This window comes from Elephas maximus, chromosome X, assembly GCF_024166365.1.
Source record: "Elephas maximus indicus isolate mEleMax1 chromosome X, mEleMax1 primary haplotype, whole genome shotgun sequence".
Classification (NCBI taxonomy): domain Eukaryota; kingdom Metazoa; phylum Chordata; class Mammalia; order Proboscidea; family Elephantidae; genus Elephas; species Elephas maximus.
The window spans coordinates 160,113,097-160,138,892 of NC_064846.1; the positions used below are offsets into that span (position 1 = coordinate 160,113,097).

At 42.2% G+C, this 25,796-nt stretch overlaps 2 protein-coding genes across 2 annotated transcripts in view; one reads left to right on the forward strand and one right to left on the reverse strand.

Annotated features, from left to right (window-relative positions):
• Positions 1-48: 48 nt before the first annotated feature.
• Positions 49-19,127, reverse strand: PDHA1 (pyruvate dehydrogenase E1 subunit alpha 1). The gene is made up of 11 exons (XM_049873441.1): positions 18,922-19,127; positions 8,242-8,301; positions 7,526-7,699; positions 6,335-6,461; positions 5,596-5,687; positions 4,957-5,049; positions 3,987-4,142; positions 3,734-3,805; positions 2,017-2,084; positions 1,162-1,270; positions 49-694 (listed from the first exon to the last, which is right to left on the reverse strand). Exons 1-11 carry the CDS (start codon positions 18,976-18,978, stop codon positions 530-532), a joined length of 1,173 nt encoding a protein of 390 aa, XP_049729398.1. The 5' UTR covers positions 18,979-19,127; the 3' UTR covers positions 49-529.
• A 97-nt stretch (positions 19,128-19,224) lies between these two features.
• Positions 19,225-25,796, forward strand: part of LOC126068877 (uncharacterized) — a gene marked incomplete at its 5' end in the record, with an annotated part of 146,714 nt that continues 140,142 nt past the window's right edge. Inside the window, one exon of the mRNA XM_049871563.1 lies at positions 19,225-19,367. Coding sequence (XP_049727520.1) covers positions 19,225-19,367 — 143 coding nt within the window. The remainder of the gene's footprint in view (positions 19,368-25,796) is intronic.

Genomic DNA, 25,796 nt, shown 5'->3' on the forward strand with positions numbered 1-25,796 from the left:
TTAGGAGATAAATTGGGGAAGCGCTAAATTGTAATTCCTGTTTTAACCAAAAAAAAAAAAAAAAAAAAACCAAACCCGTTGCCGTCGAGTCAATTCTGACTCATAGCGACTCTAAAGAACAGAGCAGAACTGCCCCATAGGGTTTCCAAGGCTGTAATTTTTACAGAAGCAGGCTGCCACATCTTCCCCATGTGGAATGGCTGGTTGGTTCAAATCCCCAACCTTTTAGTTAGCAGCCGAGTGCTTAACCACTGCACCATCAAGGTTCCTATGTCCTATTTTATTTTAGACCTGTTATAAATCTAAAATCTTTACACGAAACAGTTAAGTACTTCTTAACATGTTTCAATGTTAAGATGTACAAATTGCATGCAAATATCCCTTTAATCTACATACTATTTAGCCTTAATGCAAATTTTATAAGAGTTATTTTGTGGATTTTATTCCTCCTTAAAACACAAACAGTGGCTTAATGTAATGAGAACTATCCCATTGAAGGTCTAGTAAGAAATTCACATGTGGTCTCCCTTTAACTGACTGACTTAAACTTGATCCACTGATTTGCACCACGAACTTCAAAAGGTGGTTCACTGGAGTAGATGTGATGACCTAATTCTTCCAAAGGTGGTTCAGGATCAGCTGTAGCAAACTGAGCCGCATCCTCAATTTCCTTCCTCACTTCAACATCAATTTCCTAAAAATCAGATTATAGTTCAAGAGGTTTTAGAATAAACAGCAGCTTGGGTACCAACTACAGTTATACTCTGAACCTGTTACTGCTCTTCTACTAGGAAGAGAAAACCTGTTGCCCTCAATTCCCAATTCCAACTTACAGTTTCCAGGAAGCAGCTGGTGGGTTCGAACTGCCAGCTCTTAAACCAGTAGTAATAGAAGCAGCCATCATTGCTTATAACACTTACGTATTAAAAATGCAAGGTACATTTTAAGGAAATATAAAGGCTTTGCAATGATTAAGTCATGTCACTGACTTTACCGCTCACCACAATCTTCTTAATAAAGAGTAATACAATAACTCTGAGAAAAAAAAAATCTAAGGAAATGTTTAAATGTATAAATTTGTTATGCACTTTCTGGGCTTAGACAAACTCTGGCCACCCAGCCTTCAAAACCTAACTTTTAAACCACCAAAAGTGTCTGTACCTTTAACTCTTCAACACTGGCAAGGTTGCTGTTCACCATTCTATCCTTGAGAAGCATAATAGGATCACTCTTACTTCTCACTTCCTGAATTTCTTCTCGTGTACGGTAACTGTATGGAGGGAAACATCATGATATTGCTTCTGAAATAAAGGTCTGCGCGTATGTCACTGTGGGCATTATACTTTCAAAAGATGTTAGCAACATATTTAATCCAACTTGATAGTTTTGGTGCTCAAAATAGCATTCTGTAAGAGTTGCTCATACAGGAAACTGAGCATTTGGACAACTGGACCACATTGGTTTTTTTTTTTTTTTTTTTTTTTGATCTAGATGTAAGGGTAGGAAGGAAGTGGTGGAGCCCTCTTTAAATGTTATAAATGTTATGTGGCAAACATAACTTTTGGGCTCCTATATTTTACATGGGTTGGGGTAGTGTGGAAATCACAGCCGTTGAGACAACCGAAGGCCAGGTTTTTTGTTCAGCCGTTGAGACAACCGAAGGCCAGGTTTTTTGTTTTGTTTTTTGGTTTCTCCTTTCTGAAGACCCCAGCAAAAAAAGAAACAAAGAAACTTGGATGCCAAAGTCCAATTCTTGATTCTAGCTATGGAACCACACAATTTCTTCCTACAAAATTTACTCTTAGAATTCCATTCTACAAACAAAAACAAAAGCTTGTTAAGATTTAGTTTTACTAAATCTACTTTTCTTTCAATTAATGACAAAGTAAAAACTCTTATCTTCCTAGTGTAACCTACCCTTTTTGGTTGATATAAGGCCAATATGATAAAGAGCCTGGCTCTTTCCAGTCAAAAGAACATTTTGAAATTCCAAATCACACTCAGGTTTCCCATTACCTGACTCCAGGATCACTCATACTGTGTCCGTGGTAACGGTAAGTCTGCAGCTCCATCAGTATGGGCCCCTGTAACAGAAACAATGAGAAATGAGGGCTCAACACACCAACAACCCATAGCCTCAAATGCAGACCCTTTCTGGATCAAATAATATTCTCACTAAAAAAAAAAAAAAAAAAACTAGCTCTACATTAAATAAGCTTCTTTATTCATTGACTCTTAAGTTACTCATTTCTAACATTCATTTATTGCATGTTTTATCCTCAATTTTAATAGAAACTTCAATAAGGCAACCTGCCACACAGCTTGTTTTGAGCCAAAAAGGCATTTAACAGATTATTATAGAGCCCACTGATATTAAAGAAAATAAACACAAGTTTTAGTTTATTAAAACGAAAACCTATTATACAAAGCAGCTACTGCAGAGGGAGAGGTGATGGCTTATCTTCAGGGCCAGTGGACTATCTGGTCGATAAACATTCTGCAATTCAAAAAGCTAGACAAAACAATATAAACTCTGACAAAAGAGAACCAAAGACGGGCTGGGTAGGTAAATTTCCATCTCCTGCTTAATGTGTTTCTTAGGGGCTGGCCACCAATTGCTTTCTAACAACAAACCTCCCTGGCTCTGCTTCACCAGTGCCTTGCTGCTCATGATACATGAGCCCATTTCCAGAGGATGACTTTGAACACTACCAAGGAGAAGGGATGGATCTCGGCTCCCTGGGTCGTTTGGTGTAATAAAAAGGGGGCTCTGGAGATCCAACTGTTTGGATTCCAATCCTTAATGCCTCTCTGTGCCTCACTTTACCCATCTGCAAAATAGTCATACCTACCTACCTTAACATACTGTCCCCTATTCTTTCCATTTGGAAGCACACTGGGTTGGTTGAGTTTCCAGACCCTCCTCCCAAATTCCAGGACAAGGCTTTGGTCAGACTTACTTTTCCATCTAGGGTTGGACCCCACATATTCTTCTGTTCAGGAATTGGGAGAGATGGTGATTAACACCCAAGGTCTGGATTCTCAGTCTTGGCGTTCTGGTGTAGTACTGTCTAACTAATTGTAACCAACCTGTGTTCTTAGTAGTGCTCTATTATTCTCATTTCCTCTACATTTCTCTCCCTGCTTCACTCTCTCCCTTGCTGGCATTGCATCACTGCTAGCTAAATCTTATTTGCATTACTGACTCCCAGCCCAAACACACACACAAGCCATGTCACTGAAAGCTAAACCTCAGGGGTGTGGTTTCTGAGCTGTGGAACTGATTTAGGGAGAACATCTTTATACTGGCTCTGAATGTACTTAAAACACTTAGGCCAAGCTTACTGTTCTGCCATACATTGATAAAGGTAAAGATTTTTAGGACTGAAATAGCAATATTTAATAAACCATAATAGTTAATTTATATAAAACTTGTATCGAATGCCTATTCTCTAAGCAAAGTTCTGTGCAGGGCATCGTGGGGGATGCCCAATCTGTTCACTCAAGGGCCTATGATTAACCGAACCAAAAATAATGCACCATGAAAGCAAAATGCTCAGAAAGCACTATAAATGGGGGACAACTGCTTCTATGTTACGTACCTCAGTTAGCAGCTACCCTCTTCGTGGCTCTAATGGAAGAAGCATGTGGGAAGCATTCTTTTAAGACAGACAAATGTCATTAGGGATCTTTAGCTCTGTGGCCTAAGAGAAGGTCCTTAGAAAAGTCTTACCTTTCCAGATCTGCAATAGGCAGCTGCAAACCTTGTAGCCTCCCGGACACACAGGACATCCATTCCATCTACCTGTTCATAAACGGGTAATGAACAGAACGTAAATCAAACGGACCCAAACCATGCTCATTCTACATGACCTGGTCACGCTGAAGAAAATGAAACCCTTACATTTTCCTGTATTTGTCAAGAGTATGCACAAAGGCATCTAGCTGAGTGGGGGTGGCCTTGGCTCTACAGTGGGTGCCCTTACCCTCAGCCCAGGAATAAAATCGCCTCTCTTGTAGTAGTCTGTGCTGGCTGCTGCTCTCTCGACAGATGTTCCCATTCCATAGCGGTTATTCTCGCAGATGAAAATACAAGGTAATTTCCACAAAGCTGCCATGTTGTAAGCTTCAAATATCTGACCCTGGAAGTATTCATAAAAAAGTTCAAGTGCTTTCATTTTGTTGTTTTTCTCTAGACTTCATTATCCTTACCCGTTGCTGTGCTGTGTAGCAGCGAAAGCTTTTTCATAAAGGATGAAAGGTCTTCTAAAACAAAGCTTTTGGTAGTTGAGAAAAAGGAGTGTTTGTGTTGGGGGAAGTGGGGAGAAGCAGCGAGTATCATATTCTTTTCAACTAAGGGAAGTGACAAACCAACTTTATACCACTTGTTTCTATGGGACCATGTGAGTACAGAATACAATGGAAAAAAGATAAACATGAAAAATGTTGGCTTATCTAGTTTTATGTTTTCTTAATTCTATCAGACCCACTGGATACCCAGTGGCAACCAGTGTCTTAGCTTCTACATCTAGAACAGTAGTGCAGTCCATGGATGGGGGCTGGCCCCATGGACTGCTGACTACTGGGGCCAGGACAAGAATAAGTGCAGGAAGTACAAGCCAGGGTTTAGAAACTTTAGAAACTACAAGAGTGATGTGACATTGCCATGGTGTCCAAAAGGAGGAGTCTGTACTGGCTTGTGATGTGTTAGAAGCTGAAAGGGGGAGGGTTCCTTTACCTACAGGTAGTTTGGGGAGCACGGATGTAGGCCATTAAGGAAGTTCCTGCACAGCAATACGGCTCTGTGAAGCACTTGTGAAAACATGCTGATAACATGTAATTTCTGTCTCAGCTAATAAGCAATATGCTACTACTTTACAAACTCAACTATGAATAGTCAACAATTTGGAAATAAAACTGTAATTGGTTACAGAAAATTAAGAGCTACACATGTACCTGATTAGCCGCGCCATCACCATAGAGAGTCAAGCAGACCTCATCTTTTCCGTTGTATTTGCAGGCCAGAGCAATGCCAGCTCCCAGGGGCACCTGACATCAAGGACAACCCAGAAAGGAACCACAGAAATCCATGAGGAGGGAAATTAAATGCTCTGCGTCTTAACTCCTGGCCAGAATTTGGAAAATTATACAGCTGCTGCAAACTCTCTTTAGACCTTGCTTACCCCACCCCCAGTATTTTAAAGAAACCCAAAAAGTGACATGAATAAAATACTGTATTCAACTGTTTCTGCCGTCCAAAATTCAACTACTAATCCCAAACAACCCCAAGATAAAACCGATAAAACCTAGGTTTTTTCTTAAAACTCGATTGTCCACTAATTGATGGGACCAAGGAGGACACTACACAGAAGTTGGCTTTGGATTATAAATCAGCCCGAGATAGCCTGCCTCTTCTAGCTTAGCCCCAATGCTAGCATTGTCTAAAAGCAGTGAGGCAGGACTACATTGAGGCAACAAAGCCATTTATGTACTTAAAAAGTTGTTGGGGGGCGGTGAAATTTTGGGGAGACGCAAGCCAATCTGGGAAGGCAGGACACTTCTTGCACATCCTTGTCAGGGCCATAAATAGACTACCTGAGCCCCGACAATGCCATTGCCCCCATAGAAGTTCTTGGCATACATATGCATTGAGCCTCCTTTTCCTTTAGCACAACCTCCTCTTCGTCCTAGAAGCGGCAGAAAACACACACATGCATCAAAAAACAAATACACGAAACAAATCCACACCCCAAGTATTCACTCACTGAGAAAGCACAACCATTGGAACTCCTAGGTCTATTCAATTATCTGAGCATCTGTCCCTCTCTCTGTGTAAACATGGTCTTCCTTGTATCCCTGTCCTTTTTTATAATGGTCAGACTACTACCGTGTCCTTGACGTTTCAGACCCAACCTTCTCAGCCGTTTCCTTCAAGTGTTAGCTTGGTATCCTGGACTTTTTTTTTTTTTTTTTAACAAATATCCAATTCCTGCTGTACTGGTATACTATATATACTTCGAGAGTCAAGGAGGACAAGGAAAAAGGGAATATTAAGATTCCTGGAATTTAAATTACATACCATGGAGTGCGTCTACCCTTTTTACTTTCTATGACAGCTAGACTTCTGTTGGCATGCTTGAGTGATGAAAGAAACACTATTCTGGTTTTATATAGCTAACCTTTTTAAACATTTACCTGAGGGGCCAGATGACCTCAAAAGTGGTCAACAAAAGAGAGTTTTTTTTTTTTTTTTTAAACTCATAACAGCATCTTTACAGGAGATACTTGAAAACCTAGTTCATTTATTTCACATTTTTGGAAATCACTAGCAAACCTGTTAGCTCTGCGAGGATTTCTCGGACAGAAAGACCACGAGTAAAGGTAAAGCCATGAGCCCGATAGGCTGTAATGAGATGATCGGTGGGATTTATACCGGCCTCCAGCCCCACACAGCATGCTTCCTACATTAAAGGAAGAAGAAACAGCAAGTCAATACATCACACATTTCTCGATAAAAAGCTCTCCTAGATTGTCGTGAAACATTTCGACTAGCTGAACACTTCATCAGTAACCACAGGAATTGGTTTTTGTGAAAAACACAGTGGAAGATAAGGCCCAAACCAGAAGCCATACACGGGCAACAAACAGATGTGTTGTTTTCTTTAGCCTGCACGGTGATTTAAAAAAAAAAAAAAACCCTCAATCAGATGTGTAGGGTAAAGAGGTTAACTTTACCAGAAGAAAATTTGCTCTTTGCCCTTGATTCCTAAGAAGTAACATCTAAAACCCTGGACTTCCCCCAGTGATTAAAGCCTCTTTGATGAGGCCTCCAGACCACACCTGAGGATTTATGACTCCTGCTGGGTGGGGGCTGACTATGCCACAAAGACCCAACCTTGTGATAGCCACCAACCTCAGGGGACAAGGGCTTGAATTACTCAATGAGACCCCAATAAATGCTCTAGACACTGAGGTTTCACGGGCTTCCTGGTAGGTAAAAGACATTGATGCATGCGGGAGGGGAGTGCGTCACTTTCTGGACATGGAAGCTCTGTGCTGGGAACCCTCCCAGAGCCTCACCCTATGTGTCTCTTCCTTTTTTGCTACAATAAAACTCTTAATTGTTAGTAAAGCACTTTCCGTGAGTTCTGTCAGCCATTCTAGTGAAGGGAGTCATTCTACTGGAGGGAGTAGTGGGAGCCAGCAAGGGGGGTGGGGTGCTGATGGTGTCATGGCAGCTCCAAGCTTGGGCAGACTTGGCAGACTGGACGACTATGCCCTTTAACCTGTGAGGTCTCTTTTAGCTCTGGGTGGTTACGGTCAAGGGAAAAAGTGCTGCATGGGCTGGTGGTGTCAGAATAGTTGGGAACATAACAGAATTGATAATAAATTGATTTTGATTTTCACATAATTAGGTGTCAGAGAAATGGGATTTGATCTTCCCAGCAGCTGTTAACCTTGAAATACTGGGAAAATTTCACAGAAAAACTCAGACTTCTGTCTTGAAATGAAAGCTCCCACTCACCTGACCATCACACAAGTGGCAGAAGCCCCGGATTATTTTCTGTTTATACAGCTGATCTGCCTTTAATTCCATTCGGCGGACAGTCTGCATCATCCTGTAGTATCTGAGCCCATCCTCCCTGGTGAGCACGGTTGTGACAGGGGGGCCTTCTTCCAACCGATGGAGATCACATTTCTGAAATAAGGCATTTATCTTCCATTTATTACACTGTAAACACTGCGAGCTCACTCTAAAATCTATCTGGCTCAATCTCAAATAATGTGGTAACTCAAAAACAGCAAAGAAGCACATCAGAACTGTTCCATGTTCTGATTCCTTACATCTAGGAACTTGACTGTGCAAGGCCATGGGGTATTTTGGGGAAGGAAATCTTTCCCCTCAAAGAAGACTTTCACTGAAAACTAGAGATGAACCAAGTTACAGGTTGAAAGATATACTTTCAAAGAAACAGTCTACGAATTTTCTTGCTCAAATTTTTGTGGGGTTAAGTCGTTTATTTTCTTTAGCTCTCCACTAGGGAACACCAGCAAGCCACTAAGAAAGAATAATCCATTCTAATTTTTGCTAAACTTCCCTGTGAACCTGTGATTCTGGGATGTTACGAAGAAAATGGTGAAAAAGTATGAATATCAAAATGTTCTATTCCAAAGATGAAACTGCAGTATCAAAGTGTACCTATGTAAAAAGTTACTAACACCAAGTAAAACACCTCTTACCTTAATTTCAAATGTAGCATCATTTGCAAAGTTACGGGATGCAACCAGCACTCTACTAGCCTTGGAGAAACAAAATACATAAATTAGTACATTCTAATCGTCAGGCATTTATTTTTGAAAGTCATTACTATTAATCAGTTATCAAGATGCAGTCATGGAACTTTAGTAAGCCCTGACTTTGACTTTAATAAGCCCCAACATATTCATGGGCTCAGCTTCCATTCTGTTCATTATGCTGCATCTTGTTTTCCAAAATAATCCATGCTGTGGCCAATGAAATGCCACTGTCCCTCCATCTGAAGGCAAACAGCAGAAAGGGAAAGTTTGGTGTCAAAGGAATTATAGCTGAGAACATGAGGAAATGAACGGCTGAATGGAAGAGACTAGATTTTTACTTTGCACAGCCTAAATCTAGGGAAGGATCCTTCTGAAGCCCCAGAAGGGAGGCATGTTCTCCAAAGCAATGTGTTCCCTTCTTGATGGTGGCCATCACAGTTACAACTGAACACACCTGTTCAGAGCAAAAGTATTCTATGGGATGGCTATGGTCCAGGTTAGATACAAAAAATGCAACCAATTAGTATATTGTGCTGTTTTAGCCACATTCTGGATTATGTCATCTTTGGAAACGTTTTCACACACTGAAATGTAAACCAGCACCATTTCTTTTCACGGAGACTTGAAGCATATTCATCAGATCCCATAAAAAGTACTTTCATACAGTGTATCACCTCACTATCCAACTCCTAAGACTAGACTTGATTTTGTTGAGAAGGGTTAAGATTTACTTGTTAATAACATAGTTTATAAAGAAAATGTTCTACATTCTACTTTGGTGAGTAGCGTCTGGGGTTTTAAAAGCTTGTGAGGAGCCATCTAAGATACTCCACTGGTCTCAACCCATCTGGAGCAAAGGGAGAATGAAGCAAACTAGAGACACAAGGGAAAAATTAGTCCAAAAGACTAATGGACCACAACTACCACAGCCTCCACCAGACTGAGTCTAGCACAACTAGAGATGGTTGGTGCCTGGGTACCACCACCAACTGCTCTGACAGGGATCACAATTCAGAGGGTCCTAGACAGAGCTGGAGAAAATGTAGAACAAAATTCTTACACCAAAAACAAGCAAACACAGACTTGCTGGCCTGACAGAGACTGGAGAAAGCCCAAGAGTATGACCCCTGGACACCCTTATAGCTCAGTAATGAAGTCACTCCTGAGGTTCACACCTCAGCCAGAGATTAGGCCCATAAAACAAAACAAGACTAAAGGGGCACACCAGCCCAGGGGCAAGGACAAGAAGGCAGGAGGGAAGAGGAAAGCTGGTAATAGGGAACCCAAGAAAGAGAAGGGAGAGTGTTGGCATGTCGTGGGGTTCTTAACCAATGTCATAGAACAATATGTGTACTAACTGTTTAATGAGAAGCTAGTTTGTTCTGTAAACCTTCATCTAAAGTACAGTTAAAGACACACACACAAAAAAACAGATTTACCTTCTAAGTATTACCTCTAAATGTACCAAGCAATAGGCAGAAAGCTAATATCTAACTACCTCTTCATCTATCAATATGCCATTGTCTAATAAAGCCAACATGTAATGACAGTAAGACTTCAGGAGGAAAAAGTTTAACTACTAGAAATAAATTGCTTCAGTTAAGTTAGAGGTAGAGAGCTCACACATGCATCTAAGAATAAGTAGAGGAAATTCAGAAATTTGGGAAGAAGTAAGGCTGAGAGGGGTGAGGTAGGACAGGAAAAGTTACATTTGGCAATCATGGAATGGGCGTATTATTTTTGGCAAGTAAATTATTTTGTGGAGCCAGAAATATTTACTGTATTGCACAATAAATTTCCAGCTACAGTTACAGACACTGCATTTCTTAGAACAGTTTAAAACTAGAGACCAAACCAGCCAGGCAACAGTAACAGAGAAAAGGTGAATCCTTTTTCCCTATCCTGGTGGCACAGTGGCTAGAGTTCGGCTGCTAACCAAAAAGGTCGGCAGTTCGAATCCACCAGCCACTCCTTGGAAACCCTATGGGGCAGTTCTACTCTGTCCTCTGGGGTTGCTATGAGTCAGAAGTGACTAGACAGCAACAGGTAACAGGTAAGGTAAAAACAACGAAGAATGATAGGCAGTACTAGATAATAGAGAACGAGAAGGTAAGGTCAAAGATTATGACTGCCAGGAAACTACTTACTTTCTCCCCTTGTACCATTACTTTTAATGAATCTCAAAAATCAGTAGAACCGCTGACATAATGGTGAAAGGAATCAAGTTAAATTAAAGAAGCTAAAGGTCATTATTAGTACGTGAATGTGTCATACTTTTTAACCATGAGATTGTTGAAAACATAACTTTACCATTCATTTTCTCAGGAGAGTCATAGAAAGATTCTCTGTTAAATGAGATTCCTCTTTGACAAAGGCCATGGATAACCCATTCAAATTGTGAAAAACAAAAACTTTAAGCTCCTAATACATGGGAACCATTCAAGTGAAAGAGAAAAATACTTCTGAAATTCTAGACTCTACCAGTGTAAGTTAAAAATCTTACCTACTAATTAAAAAGAGAAAGAATACTGGTAATAAAGATCTCACAAAAATGAGTTACACAAGAAGGGGTCATAACAGAAATACAAACAATGAGACCAAGCATAAAAATTTCAAATGCAATTCCATCTTCTTCCATGAAACAGAACTTTAAAAAAAATATCAACCACATTCAAAGATGAAATCACAAGACCTCAAAGTAACTTACACTGAACTTATATTGGGCTCTCTGCTTTTTCTGTATGACAAACCTTTAGCTAGACTGACAGAGAAGATGCAAATACATAAAATTAGAAATGAAAGTGGGGATATTACAGCCGACCCTGCGGAAAGAAAAAGGAACACAAGAACATACTGTATGTCAACAAATTAGACAGCTTAGAGAAAATGGACAAATACCTAGAAACACAAACTTCCTACGATGATGAAAAAGAAAATCAAGAAACCCATAAAAGTAAAGAGATTGAATCAGTAATCAAAAACCTCCCAACCAAAAAAAAAAAAAAAAAGTCCTGGACCAGATGATGTCACTGAGGAAAGCTCCCAAACATTTATAGCGGTGACTAATCCTTCTTAAACTTCTCCAAAAAATAGAAGACAAAGGAACACTTAACTCATTCTGTGAGACTAGCATTACCCTGATACCGTAGTCAAAGACACCAGGAGAAAACTACAGACCAATATCCTTATGAATATAAACGCAAAAATCCTCCACAAAATACTAGCAAACCAAATCCAAAAGGATATTAAAAGGACTATACACCATGATCAAGTAGGATGTAACCCAGGAAATGCAAGGGTGGTTAGAAACAATAGAAAACATTAGAAAATAATCAATGTGTAAACCACCAGATTAACAGAAGAAAAGAATCACATGATCACCTCAATTGTCACAGAGAAGATATTCGACAAAACCCAACACCCTTTCATGAATAGGAATAGGCGGAAAATTCCTCAATGAGATAAAGGGCATTTACGAAAAACCCACAGCTAAATCATACTCAATGGAGAAAGACCAGAGCTTCCCCCCGCCCCCATAAGATCAGGAGTAAGACAAGTATGCCTGCTCTCACCACTGCTATTCAACATTGGACAGGAAGTCCTAGCCAGAGAAACTAAACAAGAAAAATAAAAGGTATCCTAATTGAGAAGGAAGAAGTAAAACTATCATCCCTTTTTGCATTATGACATGATCCTATACAAGGAAACCCCAACCAAAAGCTACTACAGCTAATAAATGAATTCAGCAGAGTGGCAGGGTGCAAGGTCAGGCCACAAAAATCAGTTGGGTTTGTATACATCAGCAGTGAGCATTCTGAAAAGAATTAAGGAAACAATTCCATTTCCAACAGCATCTAAAAGAATAAAACACCCAGGAATACATTTAACCAGGGAGGTGAAAGACTTATACAATGACAATTATAAAACATTACTAAAAGAAATTAAAGAAGACCTAAATAAATGGAGGGGCCTTGGTGGTTCAGTGGTAGAATTCTTCCTTCCGTGCAGGAGACCATGGTTTGATTCCCAGCTAACACAACTCAAACACAGCTCCTGGGTTGCTATGACGCTGAGCAGGTTTCAGCAGAGCTTTCAGACTAAGAGGGAATGTAAAATGGTACAACCGTTCTGGAAAGCATGGAAACCCTGGTGGCATAGTGGTTAAGAGCTACAGCTGCTAACCAAAAGGAGAAAGGCCTGGCAATCTACTTCCAAAAATCAGCCCATGAAAACCCTATGGATCACTATGGTTTGATCCACAACAGGTCATGAGGATGGCATAGGACCGTGCAGCGTTTCGTTCCCTTGTGCATGGAGGTCGCCATGAGGCAGGAGCTGACTTGACAGCCGCTAACAACAACAACAGATAAATGGGAAGGACAGTCCATATTCATGGACTGGAAGACTTAATACTGTTAAGATGTCAATACTACCCAAAGCAATCTCTAAATTCAATGCAATTCCCATCAAAATTCCAACAGCCTTCTTTGCAGAAATGGAAAAGCAAATCCTCGAATTTATACGAAACGGCAAGGCACCCCAAATAGCTAAAGCAATCTTGAATAATAAAGTAGGAGGACTCACACTTCCTGATTTTAAAACGCATACTATAAAGCTACAGTAGTTACAACAGCCTGGTATTGGTATAATAACAGACATATAGACTGTAGACGGATGGAATAAAACTGCAAGTCCAGAAATAAATCCATGCATCCGTGGTCAACTAATTTTTGACAAGGGTGCTAAGTTCACTCCATGGGGAAGGAAGAGTCTCTTCAATAAATGGTGTTGGGAAAACTGGATTTCCATATGCAGAAAAATGAAACACGATCCATGCCTCACACTATATGTAAAAATCAATTCAAAATGGATCAAGGATCTAAATGTGAAAACTAAAACCACAATATTCTTAGAAGAAAATACGGAGTATGTCTGCTGAGCCTAGTTTTTAATGATGGATTATCAGATCTGACAACAAAAGCATGCAATCCATGTCACTGAATATTGTTGAATTGGTGTATGTTTTGCTGTGTACAATGTCAACAGCAAATTATTTTTTAAAAGACAAAATAGATAAGTGAGACCTCATAGAAAATACTTTTGTTCATCGAAGGACTTTATCAAAAAAGTGAAAAGACAACCTACAGATTGGCAGAAAATTTTCAGGAACCATATGTTTGGTAAGGGTCTAATACCCAAATTCTATAAAAACTTCTATAACAAGACAAACAATCCAATCAAAAAATAGGCAAAGGACTTGAACAGATATCTCATCAAAGAAGATATTCAAATAGTTAACAAGCACCTGAAAAGATGCTCAATGTCATTAGCCATAAAAAAAAAAAGGAAGATGCAAATCAAAACCAAAATTAGGTATCAACTCTCACTTTCATTATTCTAATGATGTTTTTTAAAAAGGCAAACAACAGGTGTTGGTGAGACTGCAGAGAAGCCAGAACCCTCATCCATTGCTGTTGGGAATGTAAAATGGTACAGCCGTTGTGGAAAGCATGGAAACCCTGGTGGCATAGTGGTTAAGAGCTACAGCTGCTAACCCAAAGGCAGACAATTCGAATCCACCAGGCGCTCCTTGGAAACCCTATGGGGCAGTTCTACTCTGTCCTATAGATGAGTCGGAATTGACTTGATGGCAACAGGATTGGTTTTTTTTTCTTTGGTTGTGGAAAACAGTTCAGCAGTTCCTCAAAAGGTTGAACACAGAACTACCATATGATCCAGCAATCCCAATCCTAGCTACATACCCAAAAGAATTGAAAGCAGGAACACAAACAGAAACTGTACACCATTGTTCATTTCAGCACTTTTAGCAAAAGCCAAAAGGTGGAAACAACTTAAACGTCCATCAACAGATGACTGGATAAACAAAATGTGGTGTGTCCATACGATGGACTGTCACTCAGCCATAAAGAGATATGAAGTCCCAATACATGCTATGGCATGGATAAGACTTGAAAGCATTATGCTGAGTGAAGCATTATCAGTCACAAACGGACAGATATTGTATGATCCCACTTATACAGAGTACCTAGAAAAAAAAGGCAAAGTTTATTAGTGGTTAGGTTTTTTTTACCAAGGGTGGGATGGAGGGGGACGGGGGAATCGTTGCCTAGGAGGCACTGAATTTCTGTTAATGGTGACGGAAGAATTTGGAAAAGGACAGTGGTGATTGTTGCACAACATGATGAACATAATATCACTGACCTGTACATGTAAAAACATCTGGCAAATGTTTTGTTATATGCATTTTTACCTCAATAAAAAAAAAAAAAACAAGGCTTGTGAAGGACAAAAAAAAAATTATGGGTGAAAAATAAAAAGTATGGGTCTATGATGATTGTAAAACACACACTTTAAACACTCTAAGCAGCCTTGTTAGCAAGACTGGAGTTAATAAACAAGCAATAAGCACATTAGATCCAAGAGCAGAAGTGCAAGGAGCACTCTGGGGACGTCGCGCCAATTATAACAGTTAATGGAAACACTGATTACTTTGCTCTGTTTCGTTGGAGGGGGAGCTATTAAACAAGGCGTCAGCTCTTGGACACACATAATTTTAATACATAATTCTGAAAAACCTTTCCCTGTGCCTTAGTATGATTAATGCCACGCATGCAGGCAACAGAATAAACATGCAAAAGAGCCAAAAAGCAAAAAGCTGAGTTACTCCAAGTACAGAACCACCCTTTCGCTCGCTGCCCCTCATCCCCATCAAAATAACAACGTAAAAGAGAAAGAAATGGTTATGTAGGGGAATTCCTTTTCACTGTAATGGTCTTTGCTTTCAATGAGAATTTTTGACTGAATGAAGTTATATTCCACTCTTGTTTTATCCAGTCAACAGATCACTGTAACCCAAAACTCATTTCTATTTGGATCCTGCCGCAGGAAGCAGTAAGTCCCCAGGTTACCAACATCTGACACGGGACAACTTGTACTTTGCCCTTTACTGTTATGTAAATTTGGCCTCACTTTGCAAAGACTGAACCAACCCTACTCCCAAGAAATCCTTCATCACAATCACCTTCACTTGCAGCATATGCCACTTTTAAATCATTGAAAGGGCTCTCAGCCTCTTCTTGCACTAAAAACCCCAAATCAAGGTCACTACCATTGAGTCGATTCCGACTCACAGCCACCCTATAGGAGGACAGAGTAGAACTGCCCCCACAGGGTTTCCAAGGCTGTAAATCTTCATGGAAGCAGATGGCCACATTTTTCTCCCTGAGGAGCAGCTGCTGAGTTGGAACCACCGACTTTGGCTAGCAGCCATGCGCTTTAATCATTGCACCACCAGGGCTCCTTTTCTTGCCCTAAAGTAAGGGTAATTAAGAAGTGTATGCAGCGTTTGGACTTACCTGCAAATTCTTAGGCACCGATGTTGTTCGTAACCTGGGGACTGCCTTACAGGATTTTTGAAAGAGGCCAAAGTGTTACTGAGCGGAAGATGAAGTGCCATTGCATTTTATGCAAATACATTGCTTGAAGGTTACCAAACACAACTAGGGCAGTTAAAGGAATGAGGCTCTGATTTTAAATAGTGACTTCTATCTGTTCACGTGGACAAAGAAGTGACAGTATTTTCAAAACTCACACAAATTTTCCTTTTCCTGTAGATCATCATTAATTCTATAAAAGTTTTTCTTTTTTTAATGTAGTCCTTTAAATTGGACACAATACAGTACTTAAAAAGAAAGTACTACTTTGTAGCCATTTTAAAGAAACAATGAATTGAAAGCCAAGTGGTACCCAAAAGGTAACTAAAACAAAATTTCAAAGTAACTAAATAGAGAAGATACTTTCAACAGCAACCTAGGGTAGCAGTAGTTGGGGAGAATAAAAACATGTCAAAGTCAACTCTTCAACGTAACATAAAAATCTGAACATAATACCAAGAATGTAAGAACCAAATATATCAAAGGAATCTACAGCAATTTTTTACAGCAATTGCTGTTAGTTTAGGAAATCATAAAATCCACTATCAATTAGAAAAAAGAAAAATGCATGCTTAGTGATGAGGACATTAAGATGAAGTAAACACTGAAACTGCTTTACTGCATCCTAAACACTGGGCTGGGTTCATCTGGGGTGCTTGCAGTACCCCTAAAAATAGCCTGTACTGGTACATTCCCTTTTTTTGAGTCTTTGCAGTTACTATACAAGATTGCATTTCATTTCAAACTACAGTTCAGATCACTGTGATGAGACAACAGCAAAAGACATGCCTGAGATTTTTTATACAATGTTGAATACATGTTTCTATTTACTTACATTTAAATAAAAACAAATGTTGTACAGATTAAAAGAGATACAGCATGTGAAGTACCTATTCTAGTGCCCAGCACATATTAAACACACACACACACACACACACACACACACACACACACACACACACCCACACACCCACACACACCCAAACCCACTGCAGTCAATTCGGACTCATAGCGACCCTATGGGAAGGAGTAGAACTGCCCCATACGATTTCCAAGGAGCACCTGGTGGATTTGAACAGCCAACCTATTACCCAAAAGACCAAACCAATTGCCGTGGAGTTGATTCCGACTCATAGTCGACTCTCTAGGACAGAGTAGAACTACCCCCGTAGGGTTTCCAAGGAGCATCTGGTGGATTCGAACTGCCAACCTCTTGGTTAGCAGCTGTAGCTCTTAACCACTACGCCACCAAGGTTTCCTGGCACATATTAAGAGCACAGTAAATACTTGCCATATCATGCGTATATGCAGAAATACATGTATTTTCATGTTATGTCCTGAAATGTGCTACTCCCTCAAGTAGATAGTTACAATTTCAATGCTAATAACTAATTAATCAAATTGTGTTTGTAGTTATTTTGGTCAACAGGATTCTGTTACAGATTGAATTTTGTTCCTCTAAAAGTTATGTTGAAGTCCTAACCCCTATACCTGTGAAAGTGACCCTGTCTGGGAATAGCGGTTTTCGTTGTTAGCCAGGTCATAGCAGAGCAGGGTGGATCCTTATCACCTCTGAGGTGTCTTATAAAAAGTGCAGAACAGACACAGAGACACACACAGGAGGAAGACAAAATGCCACATAAGGACCACCAAGGGTTGCCGGCAGACACGAGAAGCTAGGAGAGAGGCCCTCAGAAGGAATCCACGTGGCCAAGACCTTGATTTGGACTTTAGCCTCCAGAACTACGAGAAAATTAATTTCTGTTCTCTAAAGCCGCCCACTTGTGGTATCTTTTGTTACAGCAGTACTGGGAAACCAAGATTCCTAGATAGGTGCACTTCCTACCCTTTGACAATCTCTGCCCATACTAGACAGAGTTGCATCAAAGTCCTGGGAGAGTTACTAAAAGATGGGGCCATAAATAGTGCTAACCTCTAACCTGCACCTTCCCCAAATCCTTCCTATTCTCACTTCTTGAGTGTGTGTATGTGTGTGTGTGCACGCATGTGCAGGGGAGGGTGGTTCCCTCTGAGCTCTGCATGACTGCTCTGGAATTAACTGCCAAGAAAGCTCAATGGTGAGGAAGAGGGAAGGGGAGGAAGCTTGTTTTTCAGGAGCCTGACCCTGTCTAAACCCTCCACAGAGCCGCACAGGTACTCAACATATGTACACCAAACTGGGAAGTCAATAAATAATAACTGTATGATCCCACTCACATGAATTATCTACAATAGGTACATTTACGTAGACACAAGAAGGTAAGTGGTTACCAGGGAATGGGGGGAGAGGGGAATGGGAAGTTAAAAACAAAACAAAACCAAGTGAATATATACCCGTGTGTATGTATATGAATATTTTTAAAAACGTGTTATAAATAAATAACGGCTGGATTACAAGACCATCTCATAAAAGCTGAATTCGAACAAAAACAAATAAATGATAATATTTAACACGACATGGCACCCACTGTGTGCCAGGTACTGTTCAGAAAGGTTTATATACACGTAACTCGTTTAATCGTCACAACAACCCTACAATTATTCCGTCCATTTTAGAGCCGGGCACAGGTACGTTGAAAACCTACCCAAGGTTACATACAGGGCTAGTATATAAATGGTGAGGCTGGTGTTTGGACCGAACCACTCTGTCTCTTGACTCCACGCTCCTAACTACTTAGCACTGTACGGTCCAGGGGAATGAAGTTCGACGATTAAAATGAGCGGACGCAGGGAGGGAGGTCAGCTGGCGATTTTAGGCACCCGACAGGAAAACCAAGGCCACCTTTTCTGCCTCTAGTAACCCAATGCAGACTTCTCGAGCACACCTACATGCCCGGCACCCCGCGAAGCCCAACTGGGCAAAGCCACGGCTAACTCCACACGGGCACGGCAGTGGGCGCCGGCAGGCCGGGCGGCAGCTTCAGCGGCAAGGAAGGAAGTTCCACGACCGCATCTGTCAGAGCCAGGAGCTGAAGGCACCACGCGGAGGCAAAACAAAGGTCGGCGGCTACCCTCGCCCACCTCCGCGCGTGGCACCCAGCCCCGGGAAGGCTCGCGCCGCGCGCCGGAGGCCCAGCCCGCTCTTCGCGGGCTCCTCGACTTTCGAGCCCCACCTCGGCTCCCGCCCGGCCCGCTCGCACCCCACCCCGCCGCGCCCGGGCCGCCTCACCGGCTTCGGAGCGGCACCCGACAACACGCGGGAGACAGCAGCGAGCATCTTCCTCATAGAGCGCAGGCAGCGGCAGCAGCAGCAGCAGCAGCAAAAGAGGACCAAGGGGGACGGCTTCGGTGTCCCAGAGTCTCCTTCAGGTGCCCCAGCGGACAGAACGCCGAAATCGCAACGCGACGGAGACGACGTCACGGGCCGCGCCCGGCCGCGGGCCAACCGAGACGGCTCTTCGGCCGGGCCACGCCCCCTGACAGACCCACGGCCGCCCATTGGGTATCGGCGCCAGAAGACAGGAGGGTGCAGGCTCCGGTCTTCACCGAGCGGCGGGCGGGTGAGGCGGCGGGACCCGAGAGCGCCTGCGTGAGAGAATGGGGCCCCGCCTCCAGGGTCCCAGGGCAAACCTCCCGCAGGGCCTTCTCCCGGGAGCTGGCCACGCAGACTACCCGGTAAGTCGTGCAGGACAGTCCTACTGTGCGCCCAGTCCTGCCGGGGCTGCAAATTTGCACCCCTGGCTCAATACACAAGATGATGAAGATTAACAGCATGGCCGGGGCCAAAAGAAAGAATACCTGGTGTCTATATATGCATCTTTATAGCCTTGGACGCCCTATGGGACAGTTCTACCCTGTCCTATAGGGTCGCTATGAGTCGGAATCGACTCGACGGCAACGGGTTTGGTTTTTATATATGCTTCTGCCACAAGGTAGTTTTTGAGAGATCACTTAACAGTTGTAAAATGCCGCCCTGTCTACTTGAGCTGGAGTCCCTGGGTGGCACAAACGGTTAATCGCTGGAGTCCTAGCCAAAAGGTTGGCGGTTCAAATCCACCAGAAGTGCCTCAGAAGCAAGTCCTGGCAATCTGCTTACGACAGGTCACAGCCCTGAAAACCCTATGGAGCAGTTCTACTCTGCACACATGGGGTCGCAATCGACTGTCTGGCAACTAACAACAGCGGGTTCTCACTCTCCCAGCAACACACAAAAGCAACTCTCGGCTCTATCCAGAGGAGTTCCTAGGCTCAGGGACTGCTCTCTTCCAGTGGGATTGCACCTGGGATATTGCATTCAGATTTGGATTCCACATTTTGAGAGAGAGAATGACAAAAATGGGTGAAAGGCAGTGGTCAGAATGGCCAGGGAAGTGAGATTGTGTGAAGAAAGGATTTAGAAATAAAACAGACTAATTTGGTACGGACTAGGTTATGTTGTGGTGACAATTGACCTCCAAATTTCAGCTCTTCTAGAACTTGAAGTGACTCAAGTCATCTCACTCACACTACAGGTCCCTCTCAGCTCTGTTTCTTGTCATCTTCACTCTCAGAACCCAGACTGCTGGAGCAGCCTCTATCTGTACTTGAGCTTGTCTCATGGTGAAGGGGAAAGAGATCACTTAAGCTGGCTCTCGAAGCTTCTGCCCAAAAGTGACATGTGTCACTTCCTCTCACTTATCCTCCTGTGGGGAAAGAGACCAGAAAATTGGAAAAACAGTAAAACCAGAAAATTTCATCCATATCTTTGCACATTTTCAGGCCTGTCATGTTCCAGAAGGAGGCAGGCTATTGTGTCTGTATGTACATATGTGTGTATCAATAACATGATTTCAGTTCCATATAAGAAATAATTTTCTAACAATCAGAATTGTTCAATGAGGTAATTCCTTGCTGCCAGAGCCAGTGTCACCAAAAGTGTTCAAAGCTGAAGTGCAAACATGACCAGCTGTCAGGATGGTTAGGGAAAGGATTTGGGCACTGGGCAGGAGGCTGGACTGAAAGACCTTGTTGATTCCTCCCACCTCTATGACCAGATTGCCATGAGAAGAATGTTCCTTAAAGTAATGGGGGTGGTGGATCGTCTTGGTTATCTAGTGCTGCTATAACAGAACTACCATAAGTGGATGGCTTTAACAAAGAGAAATTTATTCTCTCACAACCTGGTAGGCTAGAAGTCCAAAATCAGAGGGCCAGCTCCAGGGGGAGGCTTTCTCTTTCTGCCAGCTGTGGGGGAAGGTTCTTGTCATCAATCTTTCCCTGGTCTAGGAGCTTCTCAGGCACAGGGACCCCAGGTCCAAAGGAGGCACTTTGCTCCCAGCACTGCTTTCTTGGTGGTATGAGGTCCCAATGTCTCTCTGCTCTCTTCTCTCTTTTATATCTCCAAAGAGATTGGCTTGAGATACAATCCAACCTTGTAGATTGAGTTCTGACTCATTAACATAACCACTGCTAATCCCATGTTATCAATATCTTGGAGATAGGATTTACAACACATAGGAAAAAAAATCACAACAGATGACAAAATGGTGAACAATCACACAATACTGGGAATCGTAGTCCACCACGTTGACAGATATTTTTGGGGGGACACAAGACAATTCAATCCATGACAGGAATTAAAAGGCAGGGTTGGAAGTGAAACACATGATGGAGTATGACCTCATAGATGTTGCTGCTGGTTGAAGGTGGAGGATGAAGAGAAGGGGATGAAAAAGTTTGGAGGCCAGATGTCCATGTCATGAGAAGAAGCTGGTCTGGATGGTTTTGGACATTTGACTTGGTGGTGCTGATGGGACAGCTATCCGAAGATGTCCTCCAGGAAGTTGGAGATGTAGGTCTGGAATATAAGGCTGGATAGAGGAATTTGGGAGTCATCTGTAATGGGGTGATATTGGTTGTATGTGTCTAGTGGCACTGTAGTTTCATTCATTCATTCATTCAGCAACTACTTATCAAGCACCTATTATGTGTCAGGCTCTGTACTAGGCATTGGGATATAGCAAGGGACAAGTAAAACATAGGCTCTACTGTCACAGCGCTTACAGTCTAATGGGGGAAATAGGTAATGAACAAGTACATATAAATATATATTATATGAAGAGGTATCAGTGATAAGTAGTATGAAGAAAAATTAAGCAGAATAAAGGGTTGGAGAGTAATGGGGTGGAGGAGTTGGACTGTTTTACATAAGAAGGCCAGAAAAACTTCTCTGGGGAAGTGACATTGAGCAGAGATCCGAATGCAATCAGGGAGCAAGCTACACAAAGATCCAGGGAGAACTTTCCAGGCTGAGGGACCTCCAAATACAAACACCCTGAGGTAGCAATCAACTTTGTGCATTTGAGGAATAGCAGGAAGAGTAAGTGACTATAGTGGCACAAGGGAGGCAGAGAGTGCAGAACATGAATCAGAAGAGACAGAGACCAGAACAGGTGGGGCCTTGGTAGGATTTTTTTTTTCTTGGTGGAAAATGGAATTGATGGGAGCAGAAGAGTGACATAACTTCATTTCCATTTAACATTTAAGATCATTCTGGCTGCTGAGTGGAGAATCAACCGTATGGAGACAAGAGCTCAGTCTTAGTGTTTATTTGTTATTTAAGTTCTTCTTAGCGTTAGCTTCCTTGGGGGGACTCAGGTTGTAGACAGCAGCAAATTGGATGTGAGTTGTGCTGTGCCTTGCAGTAAGTAGAGTCCTACATCCTTTGTGTGTCATCACTACCCAAATACCGTAACAACTTAGGACTTTCTGAGAATAATGAGGGGAAATGTGTAGGTCATTGTTTCTCAAAGTGTAGTTCACTGTATTAGTCAGGGTAGACTACATTATGTTGCAGTAACAAATTAGCCTCAAATATCAGTGGATTCACACAACAGAGGTTTATTATTCCCTCATGTTATATGTCCAACATGGATTGGCCAGAGACTCTCTCCATGATATCACTCAGGAACCCAGGATGAAGGATATGCCCTCCCTGGTCAACACAGCAGGGGAGAAGAGTGTGTGAAAGGTTCTCACGATGGCTCTTGAATGCTTTGACCTAGAAGTGACGCATAGCATTTCTACTTTTAGCCCATTGGTCAGAAATAGTCACACGGTCCCTTCTTATCACAAGGGGGCTCTGAAGGGTAATTCTGCCATACGCTCAGGAAGAAGAGGAGAACTGGAAGTGAGTGAGTACAAACAGACTCTTCCACATCTCCATATCACTTTCATCAGAAGCATATGGCATCCTTTTAAAAAAATGCAGATTCCTGGGTTCCAGCACAGACCCACTGAATTAGAATCTCTAGGCCTGGGGCCAGGAATCTGCATTTCAGGGTGACTCCATTTGATTCTCATAAACATTAAAGATTGAGAACCACTGATCTAGATGAAAAAGAAGACAAGAGCTAAGAACAACACCTTTGGGACTGTTGTGGCCATTCATATTCTTTAATTATGAACAACAGAACCCAACTATAGCTAATTTAAGCAATACAAGAATTCATTAGAAGTATTTTGGGTAACTTAAAAAACCAAAGAGCTGAATGATCATGCTTCAAGATGGATATGAACCAGGAAAGCTCCAGATATCTTAGGAGCAGACACTTATAAACCATCTCTTTAGGATACTGCCTTCAGAGGACTTCTCTCTGACCACCCTTCATCACTGTGTGTTTCGGCTGGATAATCAAGTTCCTGAACGGAAGAGTCTGATGGCCTAGCCTGGGTCATCTGTCCTCCCCTGGGTCAGGGCTCCTGGCTCCTGTAATTGGCCACCCATCTCAGTCACATGGAGGGGGGTAGGGGCAGTTCCCCAAAGTAGGGGGTACTGGACCAAAAATAGAAAGCAGTGCCCACTCCAGTGTCCAGGGTATCAGTGAAAGATCTGGCAAGACTGGAGGAGAATTAAAAGTGTTTGCCCAGACACCGAGAAAAGAGAAGGTATTTAACTGTGATAGTGCCACAGAGCGGTCAAAAGAAATGAGCACTGAATAAAAATGACTGAATTTGGCCATTAGAGGATTGCTGGTGACCTTTGAGGCAGAAAGGTTAAGTTAGATGTTAGGTGGAGTGGAGGCGGACTCACGTTAAGGGGGTTAAGATTGGAGAGGAAATATGACTATTTGAGAAGCTTTGCTTTGAAAGAAAGAAGATGGATAAGATGATTGCTTGGTGTCTTAGTCATCTAGTGCTGCTATAACAGAAATACCACAAGTGGATGCCTTTAACAAAGAGAAATTTATTCTCTCACACTCTAGTAGGCCACACGTCCAAATTTAGGGCGTCAGCTCCAGGGGAAGACTTTCTCTCTCTGTCGGCTCTGGAGGAAGATCCATGTCCTCATCAATCTTCCCCTGGTCTAGGAACTTCCCCACATAGGAACCCTGGGTCCAAAGGACATGCTCTGCTCCCAGTGCTGGTTTCTTAATGGTATGAGGTCTCCCTGTTTCTCTGTTCACTTCTCTCATAATATATCAAAAGAGATTGGCTTAAAATATAATCTAATCTTGTAGATTGAGTCCTTCCTCATTAACATAACTGCTGCTACTCCCATCTCATTAACATCATAGAGGTAGGATTTACAACACATAGGAAAATCACTTCAGATGACAAAATGGTAGACAATCACACAATACTGAGAATTATGGCCCAGCCAAATTGATAAACATATTTTAAAGGGGGCACAATTCAATCCATGATATTCTACCCTTTGGCCCCCCAAAATTCATGTCCTTGCTACATGTAAAACACATTCACCCCATCATATCATACCAAATGTCTTAAAGCAACTTCAAGTCCAAAATCCAAAACTTCCTCTTCATCTGTGAAATCTAGAATACAAGTTATCTACTTCTAAAATGTAATGGTGGAACAGGCACAAACTAGACATTTCCATTACAAATGGGAGAAATTGGAGGGAAAGAAGTGATAACAGGCACCGAGCAAGTCAACAGAACACATTAGTTTAGCCCTCAAGGATTTGAAAATAATTCTCTGTTCTCTGAGACCATTTATACAATACCCCTGCCCTCCGGACTCTAGGTATTGGCCACACTGTCCAATTCTGAGTGGAGGCCCTTCGGTCCTGGGCTTTAGCTCCACCTTCCAGGCCCACTGGGGCAGCAACTCTGCTCCCTCGGCTTTAGATGCACCATTCTCCTAGTCCATCTGAGTGGTGACTCCACCCTTAGAAACTCCAGAGGCTCTACGCTTTAAAACCCTAGAGGTCATGGCCATACCCTTTGAAAATGAGGCAGCTTGACTTCCTGTGTTCCTTGTCTCTTCAGTTTCTGCTTCCCAGTTCCTTGGCCTCTAGGCCCTTCGAGCCTCTAAACCATTGTCTGCCTTCCTGGGGCAAGTGTTCCAAAGCTCTGTAGCTACACCGAGAAGTGGCTGGAGGCACCCCACTCCACCAGTAAACTTCAGCCAGAAGGCACTCAGCTTTCTCACTCAGGGGGTCGGCTCAACACTGTCTCATGCTGGTCTCCTGGTTCTGCTGCTGCCATTTTTCTGCTCACTTACTTCTGAGTCCATACCAAAATTATCTGACGTCCATAATTCCACCAACAGTCTCTTCAAGGCAATAGTCTAGGCTTTTACTATTAGGCACTTTAAAACTCTTCCACCCTCTATCCATTCAGTTTCAAATCTGCTTCCACATTTTAGGTATCTGTTAGTGCAGCACCCCACTCTTGATACCAAACTCTCTTAGTCATCTAGTGCTGCTATAAGCAAAATACAACAAGTGGATGGCTTTAACAAAGAGAAATGTATTCTCTCACACTCTAGCAGTCCTGTGCTTCTCCCCACAGGAACCCTGGGTCCAAAGGATGTGCTCTTCTCCTGGTACTGCTTTCTTGGTGGTATGAGGTCCCCTTGTCTCTCCGCTGGCTTCTCTCTTTTATAACATCTCGAAAGAAATTGGCTTAAGATACAATCTAATCTTGTAGATTGAGTTCTGCCTCATTAACATAACTGCCACTACTCCCATCTCATTAACATCATAGAGGTAGGATTTACAACACATAGGAAAATGACTTCAGATGACAAAATGGTGGATAATCATACAATACTGGGAATCATGGCCTAGCCAAGTTGATGCACATATTTTAGGGGGGG

Coding starts and splice junctions, on each gene's coding strand:
- PDHA1 (XM_049873441.1), bottom strand. CDS start 18,978: ATGAGGAAGATGCTCGCTGCTGTCTCCCGCGTGTTGTCGGGTGCCGCT. Junction 2,085..3,733: donor CCTATTGCAGATCTGGAAAG/GTAAGACTTTTC, acceptor TTTCTGTTACAG/GGGCCCATACTGATGGAGCT. Junction 1,271..2,016: donor ATGAGTGATCCTGGAGTCAG/GTAATGGGAAAC, acceptor CCCTCCATACAG/TTACCGTACACGAGAAGAAA.